A 26,793-nucleotide genomic window follows, 5' to 3' on the forward strand; every position below is an offset into this window, starting at 1 on the left:
TTAACATTTTGAGATTTAAAAAAAATCAGATTCAGTTAACAGACAATTCATTTTTTCTGAGGAGACGAATACTAAAGAGAAAATATTTACCTCCTGATTTTGACTCTAAACATTTATATTTGAGTTCAGAGCTTCTTGTTTCTGCGACACGCTGAGTTATAACAAGAGACATTTTGTGTTTCTGAGATGTTTTTAAATGACGGCAGCACGGACTGTAAAAATCACAGTATGTTTGTTTTATTAATAATAAGAAAATATGTCACAACTACAGTCTTTACAGTGACGTCATGTTTCAGGACTCCTGTCCAACGTCACATAAAGAGAAACATTTTAACAGGTGAGTCCTGGTGGGGGGCGTGTCCGGTGGGGGGCGTGTCCTGTGGGGGGCGTGTCCTGTGGGGGGCGTTTGTTCTTTGTGTCTCGAGTCAAAACAGGAAGAGCAGAGGGCGGGCGGTGATTGGCTGAGAGGACCGGCAGCAGGCTCCTCGGCCCCGCCCCCTTCACGGTGACGAATCTTTTGAGGAAAAAAAGTTCAAAACAACGGAACAAACAAGAACACCACAGAAGAAGAACCGACAACATCCGGAGCTTCATCACGGAGCCGTCTGTGACTCCGGGCCGGCCTGGGAGCGTCTGTCCGCGGGGACACAGCGTGAGGCAGCCCGGGTTGTGAGCAGCATCATGGCCGCTGTCACCGTCATCACGGATCCAGCCGCGGTGTCGCAGCGCGGCGGTCGGGTCGCGGCTCCGGGACGCGGCGGCAGATCGGCGGAGACCTGGAAGAGACACATCATGGGTCAGCTGAAGAGCCGAGACCTGAGCCAGCACGACAAGTTCCAGGACCTGATCCGCTTCTGTACGACCGACAAGTACCGATTTATGTGTCTTTGAAGCGGCTGCAGAGGGTTAGTGTTGCTGCACCAGACTCCATTTAGAAATCTGTCGACTTCAGAGCTGTGCAGCCTCAGTGCTGACGAAGGCTCAACCATCCAACTAAAATCTGCTGTTTTCTAAATGGAGTTTGGTCCAGAGGGACCTGTCCTGAGTCAGAGCTGGTAAACAGACCGACATGTCCCAGAGTTGTTTCAGGGAGCTAAAGACAGGAGTTAAATCTGTTTATTGAATCAAACTCGCGAGGTTAAAGTGTTTAAAAGTCCCGTCTGACGTCACAGCTGTGAGAGACACACTCAGATGATGAGACAGAGTCTGTCCCGAGCTGAGACACAGCTGACGAGTCTCTTGTTCCTTTATTGTGTCGGACAGGAAGGTGTCAGAGCAACTGAACCACATGTTGTTCCACTTCCTCCGCTCACTGACTCATCTGTGACAGGTCGTCATGCTCACAGTGTTCATGATGAACACATTAGATTCATTCTGTTGTTGTCAGTGTGGAAAATGTCCCTGATGTTCCCACAGACGCAGGACACAGAAATAAAATCCACAAAGAAGCTAAAATAATCTTTCTCACTTTGGTTTTATTTATGTCTGTGTGACAAAACCGTGGACAGAAAGAATTACAGCTCTGTATTTTCTGTTTTATTATTTAATGTCATGTAATGCCAAATGTCACCGTATTTCTCGGAAACAGTCGCAATACTTTGAGAAAAGAACAGGAATAACGTGAGGAAAAAAGTTTGAATATCACATGAAAAATAGAAAAGTTTTTGGAAAAGGAATTTAAATGAATATTTAAAGAAGAAAGAAGGACTATACGGCAGAAGTCAAATATCAGCAGGAAAAAATCGGAATACTTTGAGAAAAGAATGGGAATATCACGAGGAGTGAGTTTTTGTATTTGAGGTTTCTTTCATTAGCGCTGTAGCTAAGCTGACATGTAAAATAAGGACCCTGCTGGTTGTTTAGCTCCTCCCCTCTCCAGGTGTTTAGCCCCTCCCCTCTCCAGGTGTTTAGCCCTTCCCCTCTCCAGGTGTTTAGCCCCTCCCCTCTCCAGGTGTTTAGCCCTTCCCCTCTCCAGGTGTTTAGCCCCTCCCCTCTCCAGGTGTTTAGCCCTTCCCCTCTCCAGGTGTTTAGCTCCTCCCCTCTCCAGGTGTTTAGCCCCTCCCCTCTCCAGGTGTTTAGCCCTTCCCCTCTCCAGGTGTTTAGCCCCTCCCCTCTCCAGGTGTTTAGCCCTTCCCCTCTCCAGGTGTTTAGCCCCTCCCCTCTCCAGGTGTTTAGCCCTTCCCCTGTCCAGGTGTTTAGCCCTTCCCCTCTCCAGGTGTTTAGCCCTTCCCCTGTCCAGGTGTTTAGCCCCTCCCCTCTCCAGGTGTTTAGCCCTTCCCCTCTCCAGGTGTTTAGCCCCTCCCCTCTCCAGGTGTTTAGCCCCTCCCCTCTCCAGGTGTTTAGCCCTTCCCCTCTCCTTGTGTTTAGCCCCTCCCCTCTCCAGGTGTTTAGCCCTTCCCCTCTCCAGGTGTTTAGCCCCTCCCCTCTCCAGGTGTTTAGCCCTTCCCCTCTCCAGGTGTTTAGCCCCTCCCCTCTCCAGGTGTTTAGCCCTTCCCCTGTCCAGGTGTTTAGCCCTTCCCCTCTCCAGGTGTTTAGCTCCTCCCCTCTCCCGGTGTTTAGCTCTTCCCCTGTCCAGGTGTTTAGCTCCTCCCCTGTCCCGGTGTTTAGCTCCTCCCCTCTCCAGGTGTTTAGCCCCTCCCCTCTCCAGGTGTTTAGCCCTTCCCCTCTCCAGGTGTTTAGCCCCTCCCCTCTCCAGGTGTTTAGCCCCTCCCCTCTCCAGGTGTTTAGCTCCTCCCCTCTCCAGGTGTTGTTACCTGTGACTGTTTCCTCCTGACTCTTTCAGACACGCAGCTGTTGGAGAAAACCAGTCTGGCCAAAGGAATGCTGAGCTGCTCCGTCAGGTAACTCACCTGCTGTCACACCTGGAGACACCTGACCTCTGACACAGACAGATCCACTGTGTGTGGGTGTGATGATGACGATGATGATGATGATGATGATGAGGGTGTGTTTGTTTTGTGCACCCAGACGTCCCTCCCCTGGTAGCGGCTCCATCTCCGCTCTGCTTCACCAGAACAACCAGCTGAAGAAGACGACAGGAGAGGTAACACACACACACACACACACACACACACACACACACACACACACAGTCGTATCAGAGTCACGTGGACATGTTTCTACTTCCTGTTTCAGCTGGCCTATCAGGTGGTGGAGCTGCAGCAGCAGATTAAAATCAAAGAATGTGTTCTGGAGCAGCAACATGCCAGGTGAGTCACCGTGGATCCTCGCAGCTGATTGGTCCAAACTCAGCAGGTGAACGTGTGAAGTGTTCCTTTTACTCGGCTCCACATCAGACTCTGACGGAACAGATTTCATTCATGGAAAATTACCCTAAAATATTCCAGCTCTTCTCAGTGACAGTCGCACACAGAGTTTGAAGCCAAAGTTCACAGCAGCATCCCAAATATTCCTAAATTGTTTTACACATAATTTTTCTTTTGTTTCTCAAAAAGTTACAACCTCCTTTTCTCACATAATTCCTCAGTATTCCAACTTTTTTTTAAAAAAAAAACAATATTCTGATGATTTTAAGTATCCGTTTATATTCCCAAATATTCCAACCACTTTTTCTGTCAAAAATGTTTTCTTCTCTAAATATTCCAAGTTTTTAATTATAAGACTTTTTTCCATGAAATATTCTGGACGTTTCTGTGAAAATGTCTCAGCTTTTTGTTTTTATTTTTCTAAAACATATGTTGGGGTTTTATTTCTGAAATATTCAGACTGTTCCTTCTGGAAATATTCCAGTTTTTTTATGACTATTTTTTAAAATATTTCAACTCTTGTTTCAAATTATTCCCAAATATTCCAACCCATTTTTTCAGAATACCTCTTTATTTAAATGTTCCGACCTTTTTTTCTGAAAACATTCCAAACTTTTGTTCTTAAAATGTTTGTACTTTTCATTTTACACTTAACATTCATTCCAGTCTCTTTGCCAAATATTCCAACTTCTTTTTGAAAAATATAATTTTTTCTCCCCCCAAAAAAGAAAGACTTTGTTTCCCGAAATATTCTATGTTTTCTGGAAATATTCAGTATTATTACTTACTTTTTATTAAAATATTTCAACTCTTGTTTCAAAGTATTCCTAAATATTCCAACATTTTTGTTTATAATATTCCATACCTTCTCTTCAGATCTTTTCTGTCAAAATAGTCCCAAATATTCCGACCCTCTCTCAAGGTATTGTCTTATTTCCACAGTACAATCCTAAATATTAAGACTTTTTTTTCTCAATAATTTTTCTGACTTTCTTCCTCCAGATTTTGCATCTTCAGAATTTTTTCAAATATTTTGACCTTTTCTTTTTCTTCTTTTTTTCCACCAAATATTTCAATCTTTTCTCAAAATATTCCCACTTTTTGAAATTAAGATAATAAGACTTTGGTTTCCCTGAAATATTCCAGCCATTTTTCTTTTTTCTAAAGATATTTAGACCTTTTATTCCAGAAATATTCCGACTGGTTTTTTTTATAAAAAATATTTTAAGCTCGTTTCTGTGTATTTCAACTTTTGTTTCAAAGTATTCCCACATATTCCAATCTGTTTCTGGAAATATTCCAACTTCTTAAGACGATTTCATCAAATATTCAGATGATTATCGTTACAAAATATTTCAATGTGGTCCTCAGAATATTCCGACTTGTTTTTGTAGAAACAGCTGTTTAATCGGAATATTGGGAGCGTTCTCTCTGACAGGGAGTCTTTTCTTCACGTCCTGATTTTTTCCCTGTGCTAGATTCTGAAACATGTTTTAAACGTTGTGTTTCATGAGCAGAGACAGTGTGAGTGTCATTAATGTGAACTGGCCCTTTAACACTGTTGATGATTACATCACTGTAATCAGACTGTTGGCGGAGGAGCGTCGGCTGGCAGGTGCGTTGGATGCCCGTCAGGAGCTGCAGGTGCGGGTGGAGCAGGTTCAGGAGGAGAACGGGGCGTTGAAGACGGCGTACGACGCCTTGCTGCAGCGACAGAGAGGGGCGGAGCAGAGACTCCGAGAGGAGAAGGTCAGAGGGGGACACCTGCTGGAGGACATGATCCACCTGAAACAACAAGCTGCTGCCCGCATGAACAGCCGCAACGAACGCAGGTCCAGGTACCTGAACGCACCTCACACACCTGAACGCACCTCACACACCTGAGAACACCTCACACACCTGAGGACACCTCACACACCTGAACGCACCTCACACACCTCACACACCTGAACGCACCTCACACACCTGAACGCACCTCACACACCTGAGAACACCTCACACACCTGAGAACACCTCACACACCTGAGAGCACCTCACACACCTGAACGCACCTCACACACCTCACACACCTGAACGCACCTCACACACCTGAACGCACCTCACACTCCTGAACGCACCTCACACACTTGAGGACATCTCACACACCTGAATGCACCTCACACAGCTGAGAACACCTCACACACCTGAGAACACCTCACACACCTGAACGCACCTCACACACCTGAGAACACCTCACACACCTGAACGCACCTTACACACCTGAGAGCACCTCACACACCTGAGAGCACCTCACGCACCTGAGAACACCTCACGCACCTGAGAACACCTCACACACCTGAACGCACCTCACACACCTGAGAACACCTCACACACCTGAGAACACCTCACACAGCTGAACGCACCTTACACACCTGAGAGCACCTCACGCACCTGAGAACACCTCACACACCTGAGAACACCTTACACACCTGAACGCACCTCACACAGCTGAACGCACCTTACACACCTGAGAACACCTCACACACCTGAGAACACCTTACACACCTGAGAACACCTCACACACCTGAACGCACCTCACACACCTGAACGCACCTCACACACCTGAGAACACCTTACACACCTGAACGCACCTCACACACCTGAGAACACCTCACACACCTGAACGCACCATGTCATTCTTTTAAAGTGTAACATGATGTTTATGTTTGTTTGTTTACTGTTTGTCTGTTTTTCATGTGTATGATGAGACGAGGACAAACTTGCACTCTGACAGTAAAGTTGTGTTCTCTTCTGTTTCAGAGCTCGAGAAGCGAACCTGCAGAAGGAGCTGCAGAATGCTGCGAGGTCAAAGGTCACGGTGGACAGGTCAGACTCACCTCTACCTGCCCAAAATCTCAAACATCTGCTGTTTACAACAAACTGAAAACATGTTTTAGAAAACAGAATTTTTAAATTTTTTTTTATTGAATATTAGACGGGGAAAAAGACAGGTGGAATATTTTTAGGAAAAAGTTGAAATCTTTTGACGGGAAAACTTCTGAATATTTCACAAGAAAAAGGTCAGGATATCGTAAAGTAAATAATATATAAATAATAATAATAGGAGTTAAGAGAAGAGGCAGGATGAGAATTTGTCACAATATTTCAGCAGCTTCACTGAATTGAAATGTAAAGTTTTTTTATCACAGATTTTTCTGACCCGTGTGTCGCCTCGTACTCGAGTCGTTTGTCAACCAAAAGACTTTTGTTTTGTGTTTCAGTTGTTTGAGCGCTCCGACCTCCAGATCCACGTCTCCAAAGACTGAAAACCACCACGAGTCCACAGACAGAGGACACACCCGACTCTTCAGGTCCGTCTGGCCTCACACACCTTTTCTTTTATCAGATGTTACAACAGACTTATTTATTAATTAATTATTGTTATTATTGTGGTTTTTGATGCGTCTGAGAATCAGCTCGCCGCCTTTGTCTGTCTCAGGTCGGCGTCGGCGACGTCTCCGAGGATCCTGACCTCCATCAGAGAGCTGTTTGAGTGAGTCTCAGCTTCTGTTGGTCGTCCTGTCGCCAACTATCTGTTTATTTTACAGTGTGTGAAAGTCATGTGACATGTGTGATGTCAGCAGGAAGAGGCGGGGCCACTCTGTCTGCAGTCTGGAGGAGGATCTGATGTGTCCCGTGGGAATCTGTCTGTCGGCCAGAGTCCCCGCCAGAGCGCTGCAAGTACTGGTAATACTACACACACCTAGTACACACCTAGTACACACCCAGTACAACACCTAGTACAACACCTAGTACACACCAAGTACAACACCTAGTACAACACCTAGTACACACCTAGTACAACACCTAGTACACACCAAGTACAACACCTAGTACAACACCTAGTACACACCAAGTACAACACCAAGTACACACCAAGTACAACACCTAGTACAACACCTAGTACACACCAAGTACAACACCTAGTACACACCTAGTACACACCCAATACACACCCAGTACAACACCAAGTACAACACCTAGTACAACACCTAGTACACACCAAGTACAACACCTAGTACAACACCTAGTACACACCAAGTACAACACCAAGTACACACCAAGTACAACACCTAGTACAACACCTAGTACACACCAAGTACAACACCTAGTACACACCTAGTACACACCCAATACACACCCAGTACAACACCAAGTACACACCTAGTACACACCTAGTACACACCCAATACACACCCAGTACAACACCTAGTACGCACCAAGTACAACACCTAGTACACACCAAGTACAACACCTAGTACAACACCTAGTACACACCAAGTACAACACCTAGTACACACCTAGTACACACCCAATACACACCCAGTACAACACCAAGTACACACCTAGTACACACCCAGTACACACCCAATACACACCCAGTACAACACCTAGTACACACCAAGTACAACACCAAGTACACACCAAGTACACACCTAGTACACACCAAGTACAACACCTAGTACAACACCAAGTACAACACCTAGTACAACACCTAGTACACACCAAGTACAACACCTAGTACAACACCAAGTACACACCAAGTACAACACCAAGTACAACACCAAGTACAACACCTAGTACAACACCTAGTACACACCAAGTACAACACCTAGTACAACACCTAGTACAACACCTAGTACACACCTAGTACAACACCTAGTACACACCAAGTACAACACCTAGTACAACACCTAGTACACACCAAGTACAACACCAAGTACACACCAAGTACAACACCTAGTACAACACCTAGTACACACCAAGTACAACACCTAGTACACACCTAGTACACACCCAATACACACCCAGTACAACACCAAGTACAACACCTAGTACAACACCTAGTACACACCAAGTACAACACCTAGTACACACCAAGTACAACACCAAGTACACACCAAGTACAACACCTAGTACAACACCTAGTACACACCAAGTACAACACCAAGTACACACCTAGTACACACCTAGTACACACCCAATACACACCCAGTACAACACCTAGTACGCACCAAGTACAACACCTAGTACACACCAAGTACAACACCTAGTACAACACCTAGTACACACCAAGTACAACACCAAGTACACACCTAGTACACACCCAATACACACCCAGTACAACACCAAGTACACACCTAGTACACACCCAGTACACACCCAATACACACCCAGTACAACACCTAGTACACACCAAGTACAACACCAAGTACACACCTAGTACACACCAAGTACAACACCTAGTACAACACCAAGTACAACACCTAGTACAACACCTAGTACACACCAAGTACACACCAAGTACAACACCAAGTACAACACCAAGTACAACACCTAGTACAACACCTAGTACACACCAAGTACAACACCTAGTACAACACCTAGTACAACACCTAGTACACACCTAGTACAACACCTAGTACACACCAAGTACAACACCTAGTACAACACCTAGTACACACCAAGTACAACACCAAGTACAACACCTAGTACAACACCTAGTACACACCAAGTACAACACCTAGTACACACCTAGTACACACCCAATACACACCCAGTACAACACCAAGTACAACACCTAGTACAACACCTAGTACACACCAAGTACAACACCTAGTACAACACCTAGTACACACCAAGTACAACACCAAGTACACACCAAGTACAACACCTAGTACAACACCTAGTACACCCCAAGTACAACACCTAGTACACACCTAGTACACACCCAATACACACCCAGTACAACACCAAGTACACACCTAGTACACACCTAGTACACACCCAATACACACCCAGTACAACACCTAGTACACACCAAGTACAACACCCAGTACACACCAAGTACAACACCTAGTACAACACCTAGTACACACCAAGTACAACACCTAGTACACACCTAGTACACACCCAATACACACCCAGTACAACACCAAGTACACACCTAGTACACACCTAGTACACACCCAATACACACCCAGTACAACACCAAGTACACACCTAGTACACACCTAGTACACACCCAATACACACCCAGTACAACACCTAGTACACACCAAGTACAACACCAAGTACACACCAAGTACACACCTAGTACACACCAAGTACAACACCTAGTACACACCAAGTACAACACCTAGTACAACACCTAGTACACACCAAGTACAACACCTAGTACACACCAAGTACAACACCTAGTACAACACCTAGTACACACCAAGTACAACACCTAGTACACACCAAGTACACACCAAGTACAACACCAAGTACAACACCTATTACACACCAAGTACAACACCTAGTACACACCTATTACACACCAAGTACAACACCAAGTACACACCTAGTACACACCTAGTACAACACCTAGTACACACCAAGTACAACACCTATTACATACCAAGTACAACACCAAGTACACACCTAGTACAACACCTAGTACACACCAAGTACAACACCAAGTACACACCTAGTACACACCTAGTACAACACCTAGTACACACCAAGTACACACCCAGTACACACCTAGTACACACCCAGTACACACCCAGTACACACCTAGTACACACCCAGTACACACCTAGTACACACCCAGTACAACACCTAGTACACACCAAGTACACACCCAGTACACACCTAGTACACACCCAGTACAACACCAAGTACACACCAAGTACACACCTAGTACACACCCAGTACACACCTAGTACACACCAAGTACAAAACCAAGTACACACCAGGTACACCCCAATACACACCCAGTACAACACCTAGTACACACCAAGTACAACACCCAGTACACACCAAGTACAACACCTAGTACAACACCTAGTACACACCAAGTACAACACCTAGTACACACCTAGTACACACCCAATACACACCCAGTACACACCTAGTACACACCAAGTACACACCCAGTACACACCCAATACACACCCAGTACAACACCTAGTACACACCAAGTACAACACCCAGTACACACCAAGTACAACACCTAGTACACACCCAATACACACCCAGTACACACCTAGTACACACCAAGTACACACCCAATACACACCCAGTACACACCCAATACACACCCAGTACAACACCTAGTACACACCAAGTACAACACCCAGTACACACCAAGTACAACACCTAGTACAACACCTAGTACACACCAAGTACAACACCTAGTACACACCTAGTACACACCCAATACACACCCAGTACAACACCAAGTACACACCTAGTACACACCTAGTACACACCCAATACACACCCAGTACAACACCTAGTACACACCAAGTACAACACCAAGTACACACCAAGTACACACCTAGTACACACCAAGTACAACACCTAGTACACACCAAGTACAACACCTAGTACAACACCTAGTACACACCAAGTACAACACCTAGTACACACCAAGTACAACACCTAGTACACACCAAGTACAACACCTAGTACACACCAAGTACAACACCTAGTACACACCAAGTACACACCAAGTACAACACCAAGTACAACACCTATTACACACCAAGTACAACACCTAGTACACACCTATTACACACCAAGTACAACACCAAGTACACACCTAGTACACACCTAGTACAACACCTAGTACACACCAAGTACAACACCTATTACATACCAAGTACAACACCAAGTACACACCTAGTACAACACCTAGTACACACCAAGTACAACACCAAGTACACACCTAGTACACACCTAGTACAACACCTAGTACACACCAAGTACACACCCAGTACACACCTAGTACACACCCAGTACACACCTAGTACACACCCAGTACAACACCTAGTACACACCAAGTACACACCCAGTACACACCTAGTACACACCCAGTACAACACCTAGTACACACCAAGTACACACCTAGTACACACCCAGTACACACCTAGTACACACCCAGTACACACCCAGTACACACCTAGTACACACCCAGTACACACCTAGTACACACCCAGTACACACCCAGTACACACCTAGTACACACCCAGTACACACCTAGTACACACCCAGTACAACACCTAGTACACACCAAGTACACACCCAGTACACACCTAGTACACACCCAGTACAACACCAAGTACACACCAAGTACACACCTAGTACACACCCAGTACACACCTAGTACACACCAAGTACACACCCAATACACACCCAGTACACACCCAATACACACCCAGTACAACACCTAGTACACACCAAGTACAACACCCAGTACACACCAAGTACAACACCTAGTACAACACCTAGTACACACCAAGTACAACACCTAGTACACACCTAGTACACACCCAATACACACCCAGTACACACCTAGTACACACCAAGTACACACCCAATACACACCCAGTACACACCCAATACACACCCAGTACAACACCTAGTACACACCAAGTACAACACCCAGTACACACCAAGTACAACACCTAGTACACACCCAATACACACCCAGTACACACCTAGTACACACCTAGTACAACACCTAGTACACACCAAGTACAACACCCAGTACACACCAAGTACAACACCTAGTACAACACCTAGTACACACCAAGTACAACACCTAGTACACACCTAGTACACACCCAATACACACCCAGTACAACACCAAGTACACACCTAGTACACACCTAGTACACACCCAATACACACCCAGTACAACACCTAGTACACACCAAGTACAACACCAAGTACACACCAAGTACACACCTAGTACACACCAAGTACAACACCTAGTACACACCAAGTACAACACCTAGTACAACACCTAGTACACACCAAGTACAACACCTAGTACACACCAAGTACAACACCTAGTACACACCAAGTACAACACCTAGTACAACACCTAGTACACACCAAGTACAACACCTAGTACACACCAAGTACACACCAAGTACAACACCAAGTACAACACCTATTACACACCAAGTACAACACCTAGTACACACCTATTACACACCAAGTACAACACCAAGTACACACCTAGTACACACCTAGTACAACACCTAGTACACACCAAGTACAACACCTATTACATACCAAGTACAACACCAAGTACACACCTAGTACAACACCTAGTACACACCAAGTACAACACCAAGTACACACCTAGTACACACCTAGTACAACACCTAGTACACACCAAGTACACACCCAGTACACACCTAGTACACACCCAGTACACACCCAGTACACACCTAGTACACACCCAGTACACACCTAGTACACACCCAGTACAACACCTAGTACACACCAAGTACACACCCAGTACACACCTAGTACACACCCAGTACAACACCTAGTACACACCAAGTACACACCTAGTACACACCCAGTACACACCTAGTACACACCAAGTACACACCCAATACACACCCAGTACACACCTAGTACACACCAAGTACACACTCAGTACACACCCAGTACACACCCAGTACACACCTAGTACACACCTAGTACACACAAAGTACACACCTAGTACACACCTAGTACAACACCTAGTACACACCAAGTACAACACCAAGTACACACCTAGTACACACCTAGTACAACACCAAGTACAACACCTAGTACACACCAAGTACACACCCAGTACACACCTAGTATACACCTAGTACACACCTAGTACACACCAAGTACACACCCAATACACACCCAGTACACACCTAGTACACACCAAGTACACACCCAATACACACCCAGTACACACCTAGTATACACCTAGTATACACCCAGTACAACACCAAGTACACACCTAGTACACACCAAGTACAACACCAAGTACACACCCAATACACACCCAGTACAACACCTAGTACACACCTAGTACACACCCAGTACACACCCAGTACATACCTAGTACACACCTAGTACACACCCAGTACACACCTAGTACACACCCAGTACACACCTAGTACACACCTAGTACACACCTAGTACAACACCTAGTACACACCCAGTACACACCCAGTACACACCCAGTACATACCTAGTACACACCCAGTACACACCTAGTACACACCCAGTACAACACCTAGTACACACCCAGTACACACCTAGTACACACCCAGTACACACCTAGTACACACTCAGTACAACACCTAGTACACACCAAATACACACCCAGTACAACACCTAGTACACACCAAGTACACACCAAGTACACACCCAGTACAACACCTAGTACACACCAAGTACACACCTAGTACACACCCAGTACACACCTAGTACACACCAAGTACACACCTAGTACACACCAAGTACACACTCAGTACACACCCAGTACACACCCAGTACACACCAAGTACAACACCAAGTACACACCCAGTACACACCTAGTACACACCCAGTACACACCTAGTACACACCAAGTACACACTCAGTACACACCCAGTACACACCTAGTACACACCCAGTACACACCTAGTACACACTCAGTACACACCAAGTACAACACCAAGTACACACCCAGTACACACCTAGTACACACCTAGTACAACACCAAGTACACACCTAGTACACACCTAGTACACACCCAGTACACACCTAGTACACACCTAGTACACACCCAGTACACACCCAGTACACACCTAGTACACACTCAGTACACACCAAGTACAACACCAAGTACACACCCAGTACACACCCAGTACACACCTAGTACACACTCAGTAAACACCTAGTACACACCTAGTACACACCCAGTACACACCTAGTACACACCTAGTACACACCCAGTACACACCAAGTACAACACCAAGTACACACCCAGTACACACCTAGTACACACCTAGTACACACCCAGTACACACCTAGTACACACTCAGTAAACACCTAGTACACACCCAGTACACACTCAGTACACACCTGCTCTGATTGTTTGAACTACAGCTCCCATCATGCTTTGGGGATCATCATTATATTTACATGTCTCCTTTTTAACTGAAATATCACAGGAGTTTTTCCGAGTATAAACTTTTCTCCCATAATCGTCCCAGTTTTTCTGATCTTGTCTCGAAGTATTCACAGTACAAATATTCATGTTTCCTCAGAATATTCTCAAAGATTTCTCCCTAAAATATTCCAAAATCTTTTCATTCATAATGTTCTGGATTTTGTCTTTAATTTTTTTGGCCTTTTCTGCAGAATGTTTTCTGCAATATTTCCTTGGAATATTCTGGCCTCTATTTTATAAAAAATAACTTCTTGTGTGGACGTGTGAGGAACGTCGTGTGAAACAAACAAATAATATTTTTCATCCATTAGTTTTTTTAGTTTGTGTCTTTTTGATCTCAGACTGAATTAACTGAAAGAAAACAGTTGATAAAATAAAATAAAATGAGTTATTGTGCTCATGTAGATGGAACTCAACAGTCTCTGACACTCTGTCGCCCCCCTGTGGACAAAAGACACACTGCACCAACACACACACACACACACACACACACACACACACACACACATACACACATAGGGAGTTCCTTTGTGTTTGACAAAGACTTCCTCTGTGTGCGTCTCATTACCCATCATGCCTCAGTGTCCTGTACCTGGTTTGTCTCCGTCAGCATCACTGAGTCCTGGTTCTGCTCAGATCCTCCTTTGTTTTCTGACGGACTCCAGGTTCTGCTTTTATCAGAACTCATTGTGTCTCTGCTGAAATGAAACTGCACAGAAAGTGTCCACACGCGTGTTATTTAGTGTCGCACTGAGACTGATCGGTCAGCTGTGTGAGACTGACGCTGTGTTTTAAAGTGTTCATACAGGAGAAGCCGTCATTAGACCTCAGACGGGCCTCCAACAGTGCTCGTTAAATATGGAGAAAATACAAAATCATGCAAATAAATAAAATAGATTCTACGACATGAAATGATGCAGAAGTTAAAATAAAGCATGTTAAATATGAAGTACAGTAATAAATGTTTGTGGTCGACAGTAACTGGAAAAAGGATTGAGGTCAATGTATCTGGAATGATTTTCTTTTTCTTAACATATTTCATCTTTGAGATATTCTGACTGTTTTTTCTGAAAACTTCTTCATTAAAATAATATTCAAAACATTATTTTTCCTTGAAATATTTTAAGTATTTTTTTGTACTGTCTCTACATAGTAGTTATTCTGTGTGTGTGTGTGTGTGTGTGTGTGTGTGTGTGTGTGTGTTAATGAACAAACCTTTTTAATGACCATAGTAAAATATTTGGAGGGATGAAGGTATGACGTTGTGTAAAATGGAAACCCTCAGGTAACGCAGTCAGAGTCGTACTGACGTACAGGAAGCTAAATTAAACGCCCTCGTGTTGGTTCTGACGGTTTCCTGTCGTCTCTGTCAGGACGCTCATGAGCAAGGCATCAACGCTGTGAGGTTCAGCTGCAGCTCTGACCTGCTGGCCACCGGAGGAACTGACCGGGTCATCAAACTGTGGGAGGTCCGAGCAGGTACGCACTTCCTGTTATTATTATTATTATTATTATTATTATTATTATTATTATTATTATGTTTTCCATGTTCGTGACCTCACTGATGATGTCACCAGGTTCACTGACTCACAGAGCGACCCTTGACGGCAGCACCGAGGGAATCACCTGCGTGGAGTTCGACCCCACGGTGAGTACATGACTCACCTGACGGAGTTAAAGGAGCCGTTCGCTGTTTCTCACTCTCACCTGTGCACTCGTCAGGGTCAGAGGATCCTCGCCGCCTCGTATGACAAGTCGGCCCTGCTGTGGCGCCTGGACGACTCCGTTCCCAAGGTAACCAACGTTTACCCCTTCACAGCGCCTCCTGCTGGTCAGGCTGAGAGCTGAAGAGCCTCTGTTGTCGAGACTCTGAAGAGACCTGTCTCACCTGTCTGTCTCACCTGTCTCAGCTGACTCTAACAGGTCACAGCAGGAAGGTGACGGCGGCGAGGTTCAGCGGGTGTCTCCATCAGGTGGTGACGGGCAGCGCGGACAGAACCATCAGACTGTGGGACCTGCAGAGAGCAGCCTGTGAGTCTGATCAATAACTGATCACTGATCAGTGCCTAGTGAACGATTGATGACCGATGAAGGTGTAGTGATGAAGGTGTAGTGATGAAGGTGTAGTGATGAAGGTGGGTTCGTCTCTGCAGGTGTGCAGGAAATTGAAGTGTCGTCGTACTGCAGCGACCTCGTCTGTTCAGAGAACTTTATCATCAGTGGACACTACGACTCCAAGATCAGAGTCTGGGACACGAGGTGACACCTCACTCATACCTTCACTTATTCACACATTTCACTGATTCATTCTCTCATTCATTCATTCATTCCCCTGATGCATTTCACTCATTCATCGCTTCACTTATTCATTGCTTTACTTTTTCAAACACTTCATGAACTCATACCTTCACTTATTCACCACTTCACTCCTCAGTATCACTTCTGTTAGAGGAAACAATAGAAACGGCTCTGATTTTAAACCCTGTGACACCTCTCATCAACCTCTCCGGCTGTCGCCACGGCGACTCCCCGTCTCTCTCCGTTACCTAGCAACAGCTCAGCCCACAGAGAGCCCCCCCACCCCTCCTCCTGCAGAGTCTGAACCAGCTGATGATTGACAGCTCTGTCCTCCAATCACACGCCAGCATCAACCCTCACTGCACCTGATTAGACGATGACATCACTCACTGAGCTCTCATTGGTCAGGATTTATGACGATCATCTTTTTATGTGTTTTGCGGCCTGATGACAGAGGATGTTATGAAATCTGGATGATTTAAGTGATGTCGTTGTTTTTTAAAACTAGAATAAAAAACTAAAATTAAAAAAAACATCAATAACAAAAAACTAAAATAGAGTTTAACCCTGATCCACTCACACCGAGCACACAGGAAATAAAATCATAAATATTAGTGTCATAAAACCAGAGAAAAGATATAAAACTGCTCAACAGAACAACAAAAACTTAAATTAAATGAAACGATTTTCTGCAACATTTTAAAATAATAAACATTTTCTCTGAAACTCCACCGAGGCTTCATTTTATGTTTTTGATCCGACTGTACTGAGATTTCATCTTTTGTTTCAGAGCTGTTAATCATGTTCACGAGAACATTTCACTGTATTGACCTGACAGTGAAACTACAAGTGATCAGGATCAATGATGACATAACACTTTCAACTCTTCACTTGTTCACTACGTCACCGCATTTCAGTTTCACTCCTTCACCACATCACTGCATCACACTTTCACTCCATCACCATGTCACTGCATCACCATTTCACTTTTCACCACATCACTGCTTCACTGCTTCACCGCTTCACTCCCTCACCACATCACTGTGTCACTGCTCCACTTTGTCACTACGCCACTGCATCACTGCTTCATTTCTTCACCACGTCACTGCATCACCATTTCACTCCTACATGTCTTCACCACTGCACCTCCTCACCACCTCGCTCCTTCACTCTCAGGACGATCAGCTGCGTCCAGGAGCTTCCCGCTCAGGGCAAAGTCACCTCGCTGGACATCAGCTCTGACCATCGTCAGCTGCTCAGCTGTTGCCGTGACGACTGCCTCCAGCTGGCCGACCTGAGGAGGCGGAGCAATGACCGCATGTGTTTCAGGTAGAAACAAACAAGGCCCTGTGATGGAGTCGAAGTGTTTGTTTGTTTGTTTCACTGACGCTGTTTGTTTGTTTGTGTGTGTGTGTGTCAGAGCGGAGGGGTTTAAATGTGGCAGCGACAGCACCAAGGCTGTGATCAGGTGAGTTGACCTGCTCGTCCGTCACCAGGTGAGAAACAAAAACATCACAGTGACAAATCATCCTGTCGTGATCAGCTCAGGTCAGATCCTGAACCGGCAGACGAAGGGTGTCACCGCCGCATCTGGGACACCTCGAGACTTCCTGCCAGAGAGATGAGCATATTAGAATCTTTCAGCCGTCTTCGGCACAACTCCCTGACGACTGCGACTCCCTGACGACTGCGACTCCCTGACGGAAGCGACTCCCTGATGGCCGCAACTCCCTGACGACTGCAACTCCCTGACGGCCACGACTCCCTGACGACTGCAACTCCCTGACGGCCGCGACTCCCTGACGACTGCAACTCCCTGACGGCCACGACTCCCTGACGACTGCAACTCCCTGACGGAAGCGACTCCCTGACGACTGCAACTCCCTGACGGAAGCGACTCCCTGACGACTGCAACTCCCTGACGGAAGCGACTCCCTGACGACTGCAACTCCCTGATGGCCGCGACTCCCTGACGACTGCGACTCCCTGACGGAAGCGACTCCCTGACGGCCGCAACTCCCTGATGACTGCAACTCCCTGACGGAAGCGACTCCCTGATGGCCGCGACTCCCTGACGACTGCGACTCCCTGACGACTGCAACTCCCTGACGGAAGCGACTCCCTGATGGCCGCGACTCCCTGACGGAAGCGACTCCCTGACGACTGCGACTCCCTGACGGAAGCGACTCCCTGACGGAAGCGACTCCCTGATGACTGCAACTCCCTGACGACTGCGACTCCCTGATGGCCGCGACTCCCTGACGACTGCAACTCCCTGACGGAAGCGACTCCCTGACGGCCGCGACTGCCTGATAGCTTTGAACTACTAGATTTCTATAAAACTTAAAACTACTGAATAAATAATAATAATAACAATAATAACTTTATTTATATAGCACCTTTAAAAACAAAAGTTTACAAAGTGCTTTGACAAACAAAGCAAACGCAGGATATCTATAGGAAGAGAGTCAAAACACTGAGGGCAAATATGGAGTTTAAATTTTCAGTTTTGTTGCTGGTTGATTAAAACACGATCAAATCCAGCTGCAGCAGATATAAACACTTGATTACTGACGCAACCTGGTTTCTTGTGTTTATGTAAATGTTGTCAGTGAGTGGTGAACCAATGAGAGCAGGGCGCTGTTATTTATCACCACTGTCAGTGCATCATTTATTCATCATCAGGTTTATTGTATTCAGTGATGATCTGATGGAGATCAACGGGTTTCTGATCCAACATTCCAGCAGGAGATGAAAACAGACAGAGAGAGGAACGAGGTGCTGCGTAGCTTATTTTCTGCAGTTTCCATGACAACAACAGGACCAGGATGCTTCGTGTCTGTTCAGCTCTCTGACAGAAACACTAAATATATAAATGTGACTCTACACACAGTCAGACAGTCAGGGCTCCCTGCTGGCTTCTCTCTGAGGCTCCTCACAGAAGCCTGTCATCATCAATCTGCTCAGTCAGATCCAAGAGGTGAAACATCATGCGTTAAAATCACAGGACACGAAGCTAATTCAGTTTAAGTTTCAGGTTACACCAACATATGTCCTGCAGAGAACCTCATGAGAAAACAAAGACGATGTTCTGAGACAGTTTGTCCTCTTATCAGTCTTTCAGGCTGCGTTCACACCTGCTCTGTTCGCTTCAGTTCAGTCAAACTCCTGTGTGTTTGCCCCCTCAGTGCGGTTCATTGTGCAGGTGTGAACACAGCAAAACAACCGGACCGAGACCTTCTTGAAGAGGTGGTCTCAGTCCGGTTCCAAAGGAACTCTGGTGCGGTTGGTTTGTGGTGAGAAGGTGTTGCGACCTGGATGTGAAGCAACTGCAGTCACATGACACATTGTTTGGGTTAAACATGAGCATGTTACAGTCCTGGAGGATTATTAATGTGCACCTCCTCCTGTACTGCCTTAATATGCACATTCAGCACATCCAATGCATCAAAACATTGTTTTCTAGTTGGAGCCGCGTTTGCCTCGTTTTCAAACTGTATGCTTTGACTAAAATGAACAATGACAGCAATATAGTCCACGATGAGCAGCGCTAAAATCAACCTGCGTAGTTGTCCCTCCATTGTGACATTAGAAAGTGTCACATTTATCTTGCAAGTGTACTCTTCTTCAACGTTTGCTTTACTTCCTGGATTTTTCCCACATGGAAATTCTGACCAATCAAGAGCAGCTTTCTCACACAAGGCATTTGATCTGGTCCTCTTGTAAATGCTGCCGTGAGAACACCAACCAACTCTAGGCAATTATACAACTTTGGAACAACATGAGTCCCTGATTCAGACCAGAGGAGACCACTCTAGGGCTGACAGCAGCCTGAGAAAGATCCTGTGATTAAACAGCAGCTCCATGGTTATGTTGTACAAATGTGTAAATGTAGTTGTAAAAATGTATTTTCCCTTCAGTCCAGACGGTTGCTTCCTCGCCGCCGGATCAGCTGACGGTGCTGTTTACATCTGGAATGTCTCCACCGGCAACCTGGAGACCCGCCTACCTGACAAACACAGGTAACCAACCAGAGGTATTGATCAGCTGAACAAAAAAACAAATCAGCAAAGACAGATTTTATTCAGTTTTCTTAATCTCTGTAAGGTTAAATAGGACGCATCCCTGAGGAGCTCATCGTTATTTAAGACGGAGAACAAAATTTACTAAATGTTTTACTGAATGTATGAATGTTAAAGAGTGTCTTTAAATCTGTAAAAGGTTTAATGGGAAAACTTAAAGGTCTGAGGATGATTCCCTGAGGGACTCCCCGTGTTATTGAAGACAGACAAAAAGACGATTTACTACATATTTATCTAATTTAACCCTGTAGAGTCCAAGTAATTTTGGTTATTTCTTAAACTTTCAATGCTTAAATTTCCGTCTGTTTAACACCCACCCTGTAAACTAGTGTTTCCAAACTGGTGGGTCGTGGCCCCAAAGTGGGTCGCAGGTCCACTCTGAATGACCACAAGTGACTTGCGAGTGTGTCAAGTTTGTAAAAAACAAAAAGGACTATTTTGAAGTACAGTGAATATTTGGCACAGAGCTTTTATTTTGTAGTGCTGTTTCCTGTTGTAGAGTGAGTGACTAACAAACAGCTTCTTAACATAGACAGAAAACCAGTTCGACAACGTGGCCAAACACAAGTATTACACCAGATATTTTTGACTTTGAGGACCTTGAACTAGACTAAGGACAAATCTGGACCCTGTGGCTGGACCAGTTGGGAACCGCTGCTCTGACTTGTTGTTACTCCACAGACATGGTTTACTTTTTTCGGCACCAACTGAGCTACAAGTCTTTTTTCACATTTTGTAAAATGAATAAACTGCAAAGCTGTCAGGAACCCAAAATACAAGAGAAGGAGGCAGCTTAACAAATGTACAAATCTAGTACATAAACAGGGCTCTCATTTTAGTGTAGAGCGTCAGACTGAATTTACCAACGCACCATGTCAGGTCACTCACTCTCCGGGACCGCCAGTGTTACTTGAATAAGTAAACACTGACCAACGGGACCAGACTGGCCGACCCGTATGCTCTCACTCAGTGGATGGATGATGTCACAGGAAGCCAATCTTACAAAGGAGGACCACACTTGTTTGTTTTGCTATGGAAGCTAACGTTAGCTAATGTGCTAAAAAGTTAGCGTTGCAGAGAAATCCAATCTTCCTCTTAATCCCTCCCCAGTTTCTGATGAGGTGGACATGATAACCCTTAATACACATAACCTTATTCATCCCTACAACAGGAAATACTTTTTCCCTAACCTGATATGAAGTGTGCGCTGCACATGTGAGCATTTTTGATGATGGCCTCCGTCCAGTCCTTTGGTCTTATCACATTTAACCATAGTTGTCTTTGTTTGTGTTGACGGGCAGTGGCGGCTGGTTTTGAGCCATGACTCCTTCTATTCTGGCTCCCAATAACACAACAAGACAAACACATTTTAACACTCCTATGGAGCCTACAGCCCTGTGGGGGAGAGGCAGCTGCACCTCCAGCTGATAACATGATGTCACTGTGACGTTGGCTCCTCTGTTAGGTTTCATAGAAAATAAAGGGGGCCCCAGGATGCTTCCCTGAGGGACTCCACATGTTGGAGATTTACCCATGGTAAATGTTGTACTGTTCCCTTAAAGCTGCAGTAGGGTTGTTTAGCCATGTAGGCAGCTGTAGCCAATGCTGGAATAGTTATTTCACCTGGTGCACTGTTCGCCAGTGCCGCTTGCTCTCCCCTTCTGCCGGCGGCACAGGAACGCGCATATGCAGTAGAACAGCCAATAGGAACGCAGTGGTCTGAGCTGACCTTTGATTGGTTGATGCACATCGGCACAATACTGATTCTTTAGAGGCTGAACACAGAGCCATGGTGAGATGCAGAAACCCATTGTTTGTCTCAGACCACTTGATTCACATTATGCTGAGAGGACATTATAAAATCTTTACTTAATTATACCAAAACAATGTTGCCTACTGGAGCTTTAATGTCCCCTCTCCTTCTTTTTTTTAGTTCGTCCATCAGTGCTGTGTCCTGGTCTCTGTCTGGTGAATACGTCATCAGTGTGGACAAGAGTAGACGGGCCGTCCTCTGGAGTGACATCTGAAACAGCCAATCCACAGAGAGGTCTCGTTGTCACAGCATCGCCCTACACAACACGCCTCACCTTAAAGAACAAACTGATCTGGGGGCTGTTAAAGGGAACATCTGTGCCTTTATTTTTTATTTTATTTTTTATTAAGCTGTTTGTTGATTGGGCAAAAGGGATGTGAAACTTTTTTCGATGCCTTTTTTGCATTTTCTTACGTAACGGGAGCAACAGTTTAACATGAAGCTTTTGTTAACCGTAAAAACTGAACAAAGGGAAACTTGCAACCAAAACACAATAATATTTCTGTAATGTTTGAAGCAGCGGACACACTGTGCAGAAATTTGTAGACCTTCATTTGAGGAGTTCAGGTTCATCAGGTCGTACTGCAGTAAATAAGCCAGGTTCTCTGGATGCAGTGCAGTCAAAGTGCTCTCACTCTGAAGTCATCGAATACTGGCGCTTGGGCAGTGACGAAAAAAGCTGTTGGCATGATATGCGGCCGGACAGCGCTCCATGGTGTCAAGGGAATTGTGGCGGGACAAAAACAAAAGTTAAGGTGGCAAAAGTCCCAATAGGGTGGGAGGGGTCCAACAACCACAGACTTTCACCCAGGAGGCCGGTGTTTACTTCCTGTAAGATTGTAAATCCAGACCTTGTTCTTTTTTCCTAAACCCAACCACGTGTGTGTGTGAAGGAAGGAAAAGGCAATCTGCAATGTTGCACCGACGTAGTGCTTTTATTTTGAAAGAGACTGTATCAAACTGTACATTTCCTGTGAAAACAGAAGTGTATTTTGAAAACAGACAATGCATGTAACAGGCTGAAGAACGTCAACGACCAACACACCCAGGGTACCTTGGACGTCATATGTGGACGTGGAAAGTCCATGACCAAACGTGGACATGTGATGAGGTCGGAGTGAGGACGAGTTGGTGCAGCAGATTTTACTGCCCTGGTTCCTTCGTTCCTGGATCAAAGTTCCTAAAAGGCTTCGGAGTCGTAGCATCAATCCGCCGCCTGTTTTCTGACGTTTTTTGTCAGTTTATCTCACCATGATGATGAACTCTTTGATCAGCTGGTGATGTCTGAACAGCAGCGTCACAGTTTCCAAATCAAACCTTTTTGTTTTTTCTTGTCCAATGCTGAATAGATTTCAGTCTGGTTCTGGTCCTGAAGCCTGACTGCTCAGCAGCTCAGCAGCTCGGCAGCTCTTGGTGGTGGATTTACATATTAAAGGCGTCTGCAGTAATCCTCTGTTTGGCCTCTCGGCTTTGAAGAGTGGAGTCAGCAGCTTCAAAGGGAGAAGTCGATGTCCGCGGGCTGTGGTGGAGTCTGAACACATCCACATGAAATAGAGTGATTTACATCTTGTCTGATCTGTGTCACTGTTCATGTTCAACTGCCTCAGTGAGTCAAAGGCCTCCAACCAGAACACAGACTGTACATTGGTCGGTTTTATTTCAGCTGATTCATTATATGGCGGATCGTATGAACGCTTTTCCAAAGGATACTTTCTCACGTTTTTGTATTTAAAACAGCTAATAAGCTTCGATAGCTTCTTCCACTTTAGACCCTCCACCTCTGTCCAATCAGAAATCAGCTCCGTCACATAATTCATGTCTTCATGAGCTCAGACGCTGATTGATGAATTCATGCCAAACCTGAATGTCACCGTTTCTAAGTGCTGGTCTGGATGAATCTCAGGTGGAGTCAGATCTGCTCCTGGTCCCTGCTGACAGGTCAGTGCAGGTCCTGGTTGAGTCTAGTTCCTGGTTCAGTCCAGGTCCTGGTTCACAGCTCAGACTGGAGTCACTGATGTTTTTTGTCATAACTAAAAGTCTGCTGCCTGTTCAGAGCAACGAGGGAAAATAAAAACAAACTTTGTGTCTTTTTTGATCTGAACCAGAAAATCTTTGTCCTGATTTGTTATAAAAATCTTTTTTCAGCAGCTTTTATTTGTTTCCTCGTAACAAACTGATTGATTGATCGGCTCCTGACAGTAAAAACAAGTTTTAACACCAACTTCCTGTTCATGTTCTTTTTGATAGCATTTAGTTTTCTGTTATTTATTCAGTGACTTTTATTTTGAACCTTCAGGGTTTTTTTTAAAGGGATTTATTTTTTTGTTTTAAATGAGGGGATGTTTGTGTCTGCGCCCTGAGCTTAGACACAAACTGCTGATTCACATTCTCAGTCTACCTGCTGCTGCGCTCAAATCAGCCTGTCAGTCCAAACTGAGGGCATCATGACAAAATAGAGACAGATCAGACTGTCCAGTGAACATTATGGGATGTAACACAGTCATGTTGCTGTGACACAGTTGTGTTAAAACTGTCTTTATGTTTTATAATGATTTTATTGTATTTATTAGAGATTTTTAAAGCTAATAAGCTGCGCTAACTTTCCTCCGTGTTGGACCATCCATTTAGAGTTTAAATGTCAGGTCTCTTCACAGTTTATCTTTTTACTGATCTTTTAATGTCTAAATTGAAAGAATTCAAATGCTGAGGTGGTAAGAAGTTCCCACTTTTATTGTGGTGATCTGCGATCTATGACGTGATGTCATAGCCTCTTCAGGAGAAACAAAACCAAACAGAGAACTCGACGATGATGAAGGTTCATGAAAAACAGCTCAGATTCAGTCGGCTCAGCATGAACTCCCTGCTGGAGCTGAAAACTTTCTTTTGCTGCTGTTACACTGATTAGGCTCCGCCCCCGGCACCTCATCACCTACGTCCTGCTGTCCTAGTCTATGTTCTGTTCTCATGTCCTGCATTCTGCTGTCATCTCCTACGTCCTGTCATCTCCTACATCTTGTCGTCATTGCCTATGTCCTGTTCTCGTCACTCACGTCCTGTCACCTCCTGTGTCACGCTGTCGTCGCCTACATCCCAGCGTCATCTCCTACGTTTTGTCATTGTCACCTACGTCCTGTTGTCCTCTCCCACATCCTTTTGTTATCTCCCATGCCATTGTTGCCTGCGTTCTGTTGTTGTTTCTTGTGTCCAGTTGTTGTCACCCATGCCCTTTTGTCATCTCCTGCGTCCTGTCGTCATTGCCTGTCCTCTTGTCGTCAGCTGAATCCTGTGTTTTCTACGTCCTGTTATCATCACCTACATCCTGTCATCTCCTACATCATGCTGTCATTGCTTACGTCCTGTCATCCTCATCTACAGTACATCCTGTCGTCTGCACCTACACGAGTTGGATCTCGCAACACGTGACACCGACAGGTTTGTAGATGCTTTCCTGTCCCTCTTTTTTTCCAGCCGACTGTTTGTAGAGCCCTCGGAACAAATGTCAGTTTTGGTCTTCCTGTCAATGATCCGACAGTCTGAACCTTAAAAAAAACATTGCCACACTCCGATCGAACCAACCAACCGTTCAGTCTGATCCCGACCTCCTGTCTGTGTCCTCTCACTGTGATTTTGGTTCCGGTCAAACTGAACAAAGCGTTCCTTCGTCTGCACAGTGACCAGCTGCTGCCGCCATCGACATGAAAACACAGAATATCAAATGTTCCTCTCAAATATTTATAATGTGTGAATTAAATTATTAGGGAGAATCAGCAGTTTGTGTCTGAACAGCTTGGCTGTAACGTGATGTAATAATGACTTCATATTAACCCTGTGACGTGTGGGCGGTGATCAAACGTGTATTAACGTGATGTTTACATTCTGCTGCTGTCAAAAGACCGACAAACTTTATCTCTAATAAACTCTGGTGTCTGACCTTCATCCTGTCGGCTCCTCTTCTTCATTTCTTTCTGTCGATGTCTCGTCACAGAGTTTTAAAAATACGATGAGACGCCGGTGATGATGATGATGATGATGATGATGGAGCTTCAGGCAGTTTCACACTGAGGTTTTTAATGAGGAAACAGGAAACAGCTGCTGCCTCCGACCCGACTGACCCCACTGACCTCCCGCTGATCTGGACTGAATAATTACTGCAGAAGTAATAATAATTTGTCTGATCCTAACAACACTGTGAGTCCTGAGAGGAGAGGGTTTTTATTTTGTCGCTGCAGCGCCACCATGAGGACGTTTGTTCTGTTCTTCATGCTGTATGATTTCAGAGGATCGACCTTCATCGTGAAGAACATTTAT

At 45.1% G+C, this 26,793-nt stretch overlaps 1 protein-coding gene across 4 annotated transcripts; it reads left to right on the forward strand.

Annotated features, from left to right (window-relative positions):
- The first annotated feature begins 361 nt into the window (after window positions 1-361).
- LOC125889529 (protein Atg16l2) lies at window positions 362-26,421 on the forward strand. Of its 4 annotated transcripts, none has more exons than XR_007449460.1 (18): window positions 362-856; window positions 2,783-2,840; window positions 2,968-3,043; window positions 3,136-3,209; window positions 4,853-5,104; window positions 6,066-6,131; window positions 6,527-6,616; window positions 6,745-6,798; window positions 6,887-6,992; window positions 15,666-15,771; window positions 15,870-15,940; window positions 16,015-16,086; window positions 16,203-16,323; window positions 16,446-16,551; window positions 17,767-17,919; window positions 18,011-18,058; window positions 18,134-20,612; window positions 22,606-22,652. XR_007449460.1 is itself a non-coding variant. In XM_049577599.1 (18 exons), exons 1-18 carry the CDS (start codon window positions 682-684, stop codon window positions 22,697-22,699), a joined length of 1,824 nt encoding a protein of 607 aa, XP_049433556.1. In that variant the 5' UTR covers window positions 362-681; the 3' UTR covers window positions 22,700-26,421. The 4 variants fall into 4 exon arrangements, 2 of the variants coding, with proteins under 2 accessions (XP_049433556.1, XP_049433558.1); XR_007449459.1 differs by having other exon boundaries at window positions 18,139-20,612; XM_049577599.1 differs by having other exon boundaries at window positions 20,511-20,612; window positions 22,606-26,421.
- The last annotated feature ends 372 nt before the right edge of the window (window positions 26,422-26,793 follow it).

This window comes from Epinephelus fuscoguttatus, linkage group LG5 (genome assembly GCF_011397635.1).
Source record: "Epinephelus fuscoguttatus linkage group LG5, E.fuscoguttatus.final_Chr_v1".
Lineage (NCBI taxonomy): Eukaryota > Metazoa > Chordata > Actinopteri > Perciformes > Serranidae > Epinephelus > Epinephelus fuscoguttatus.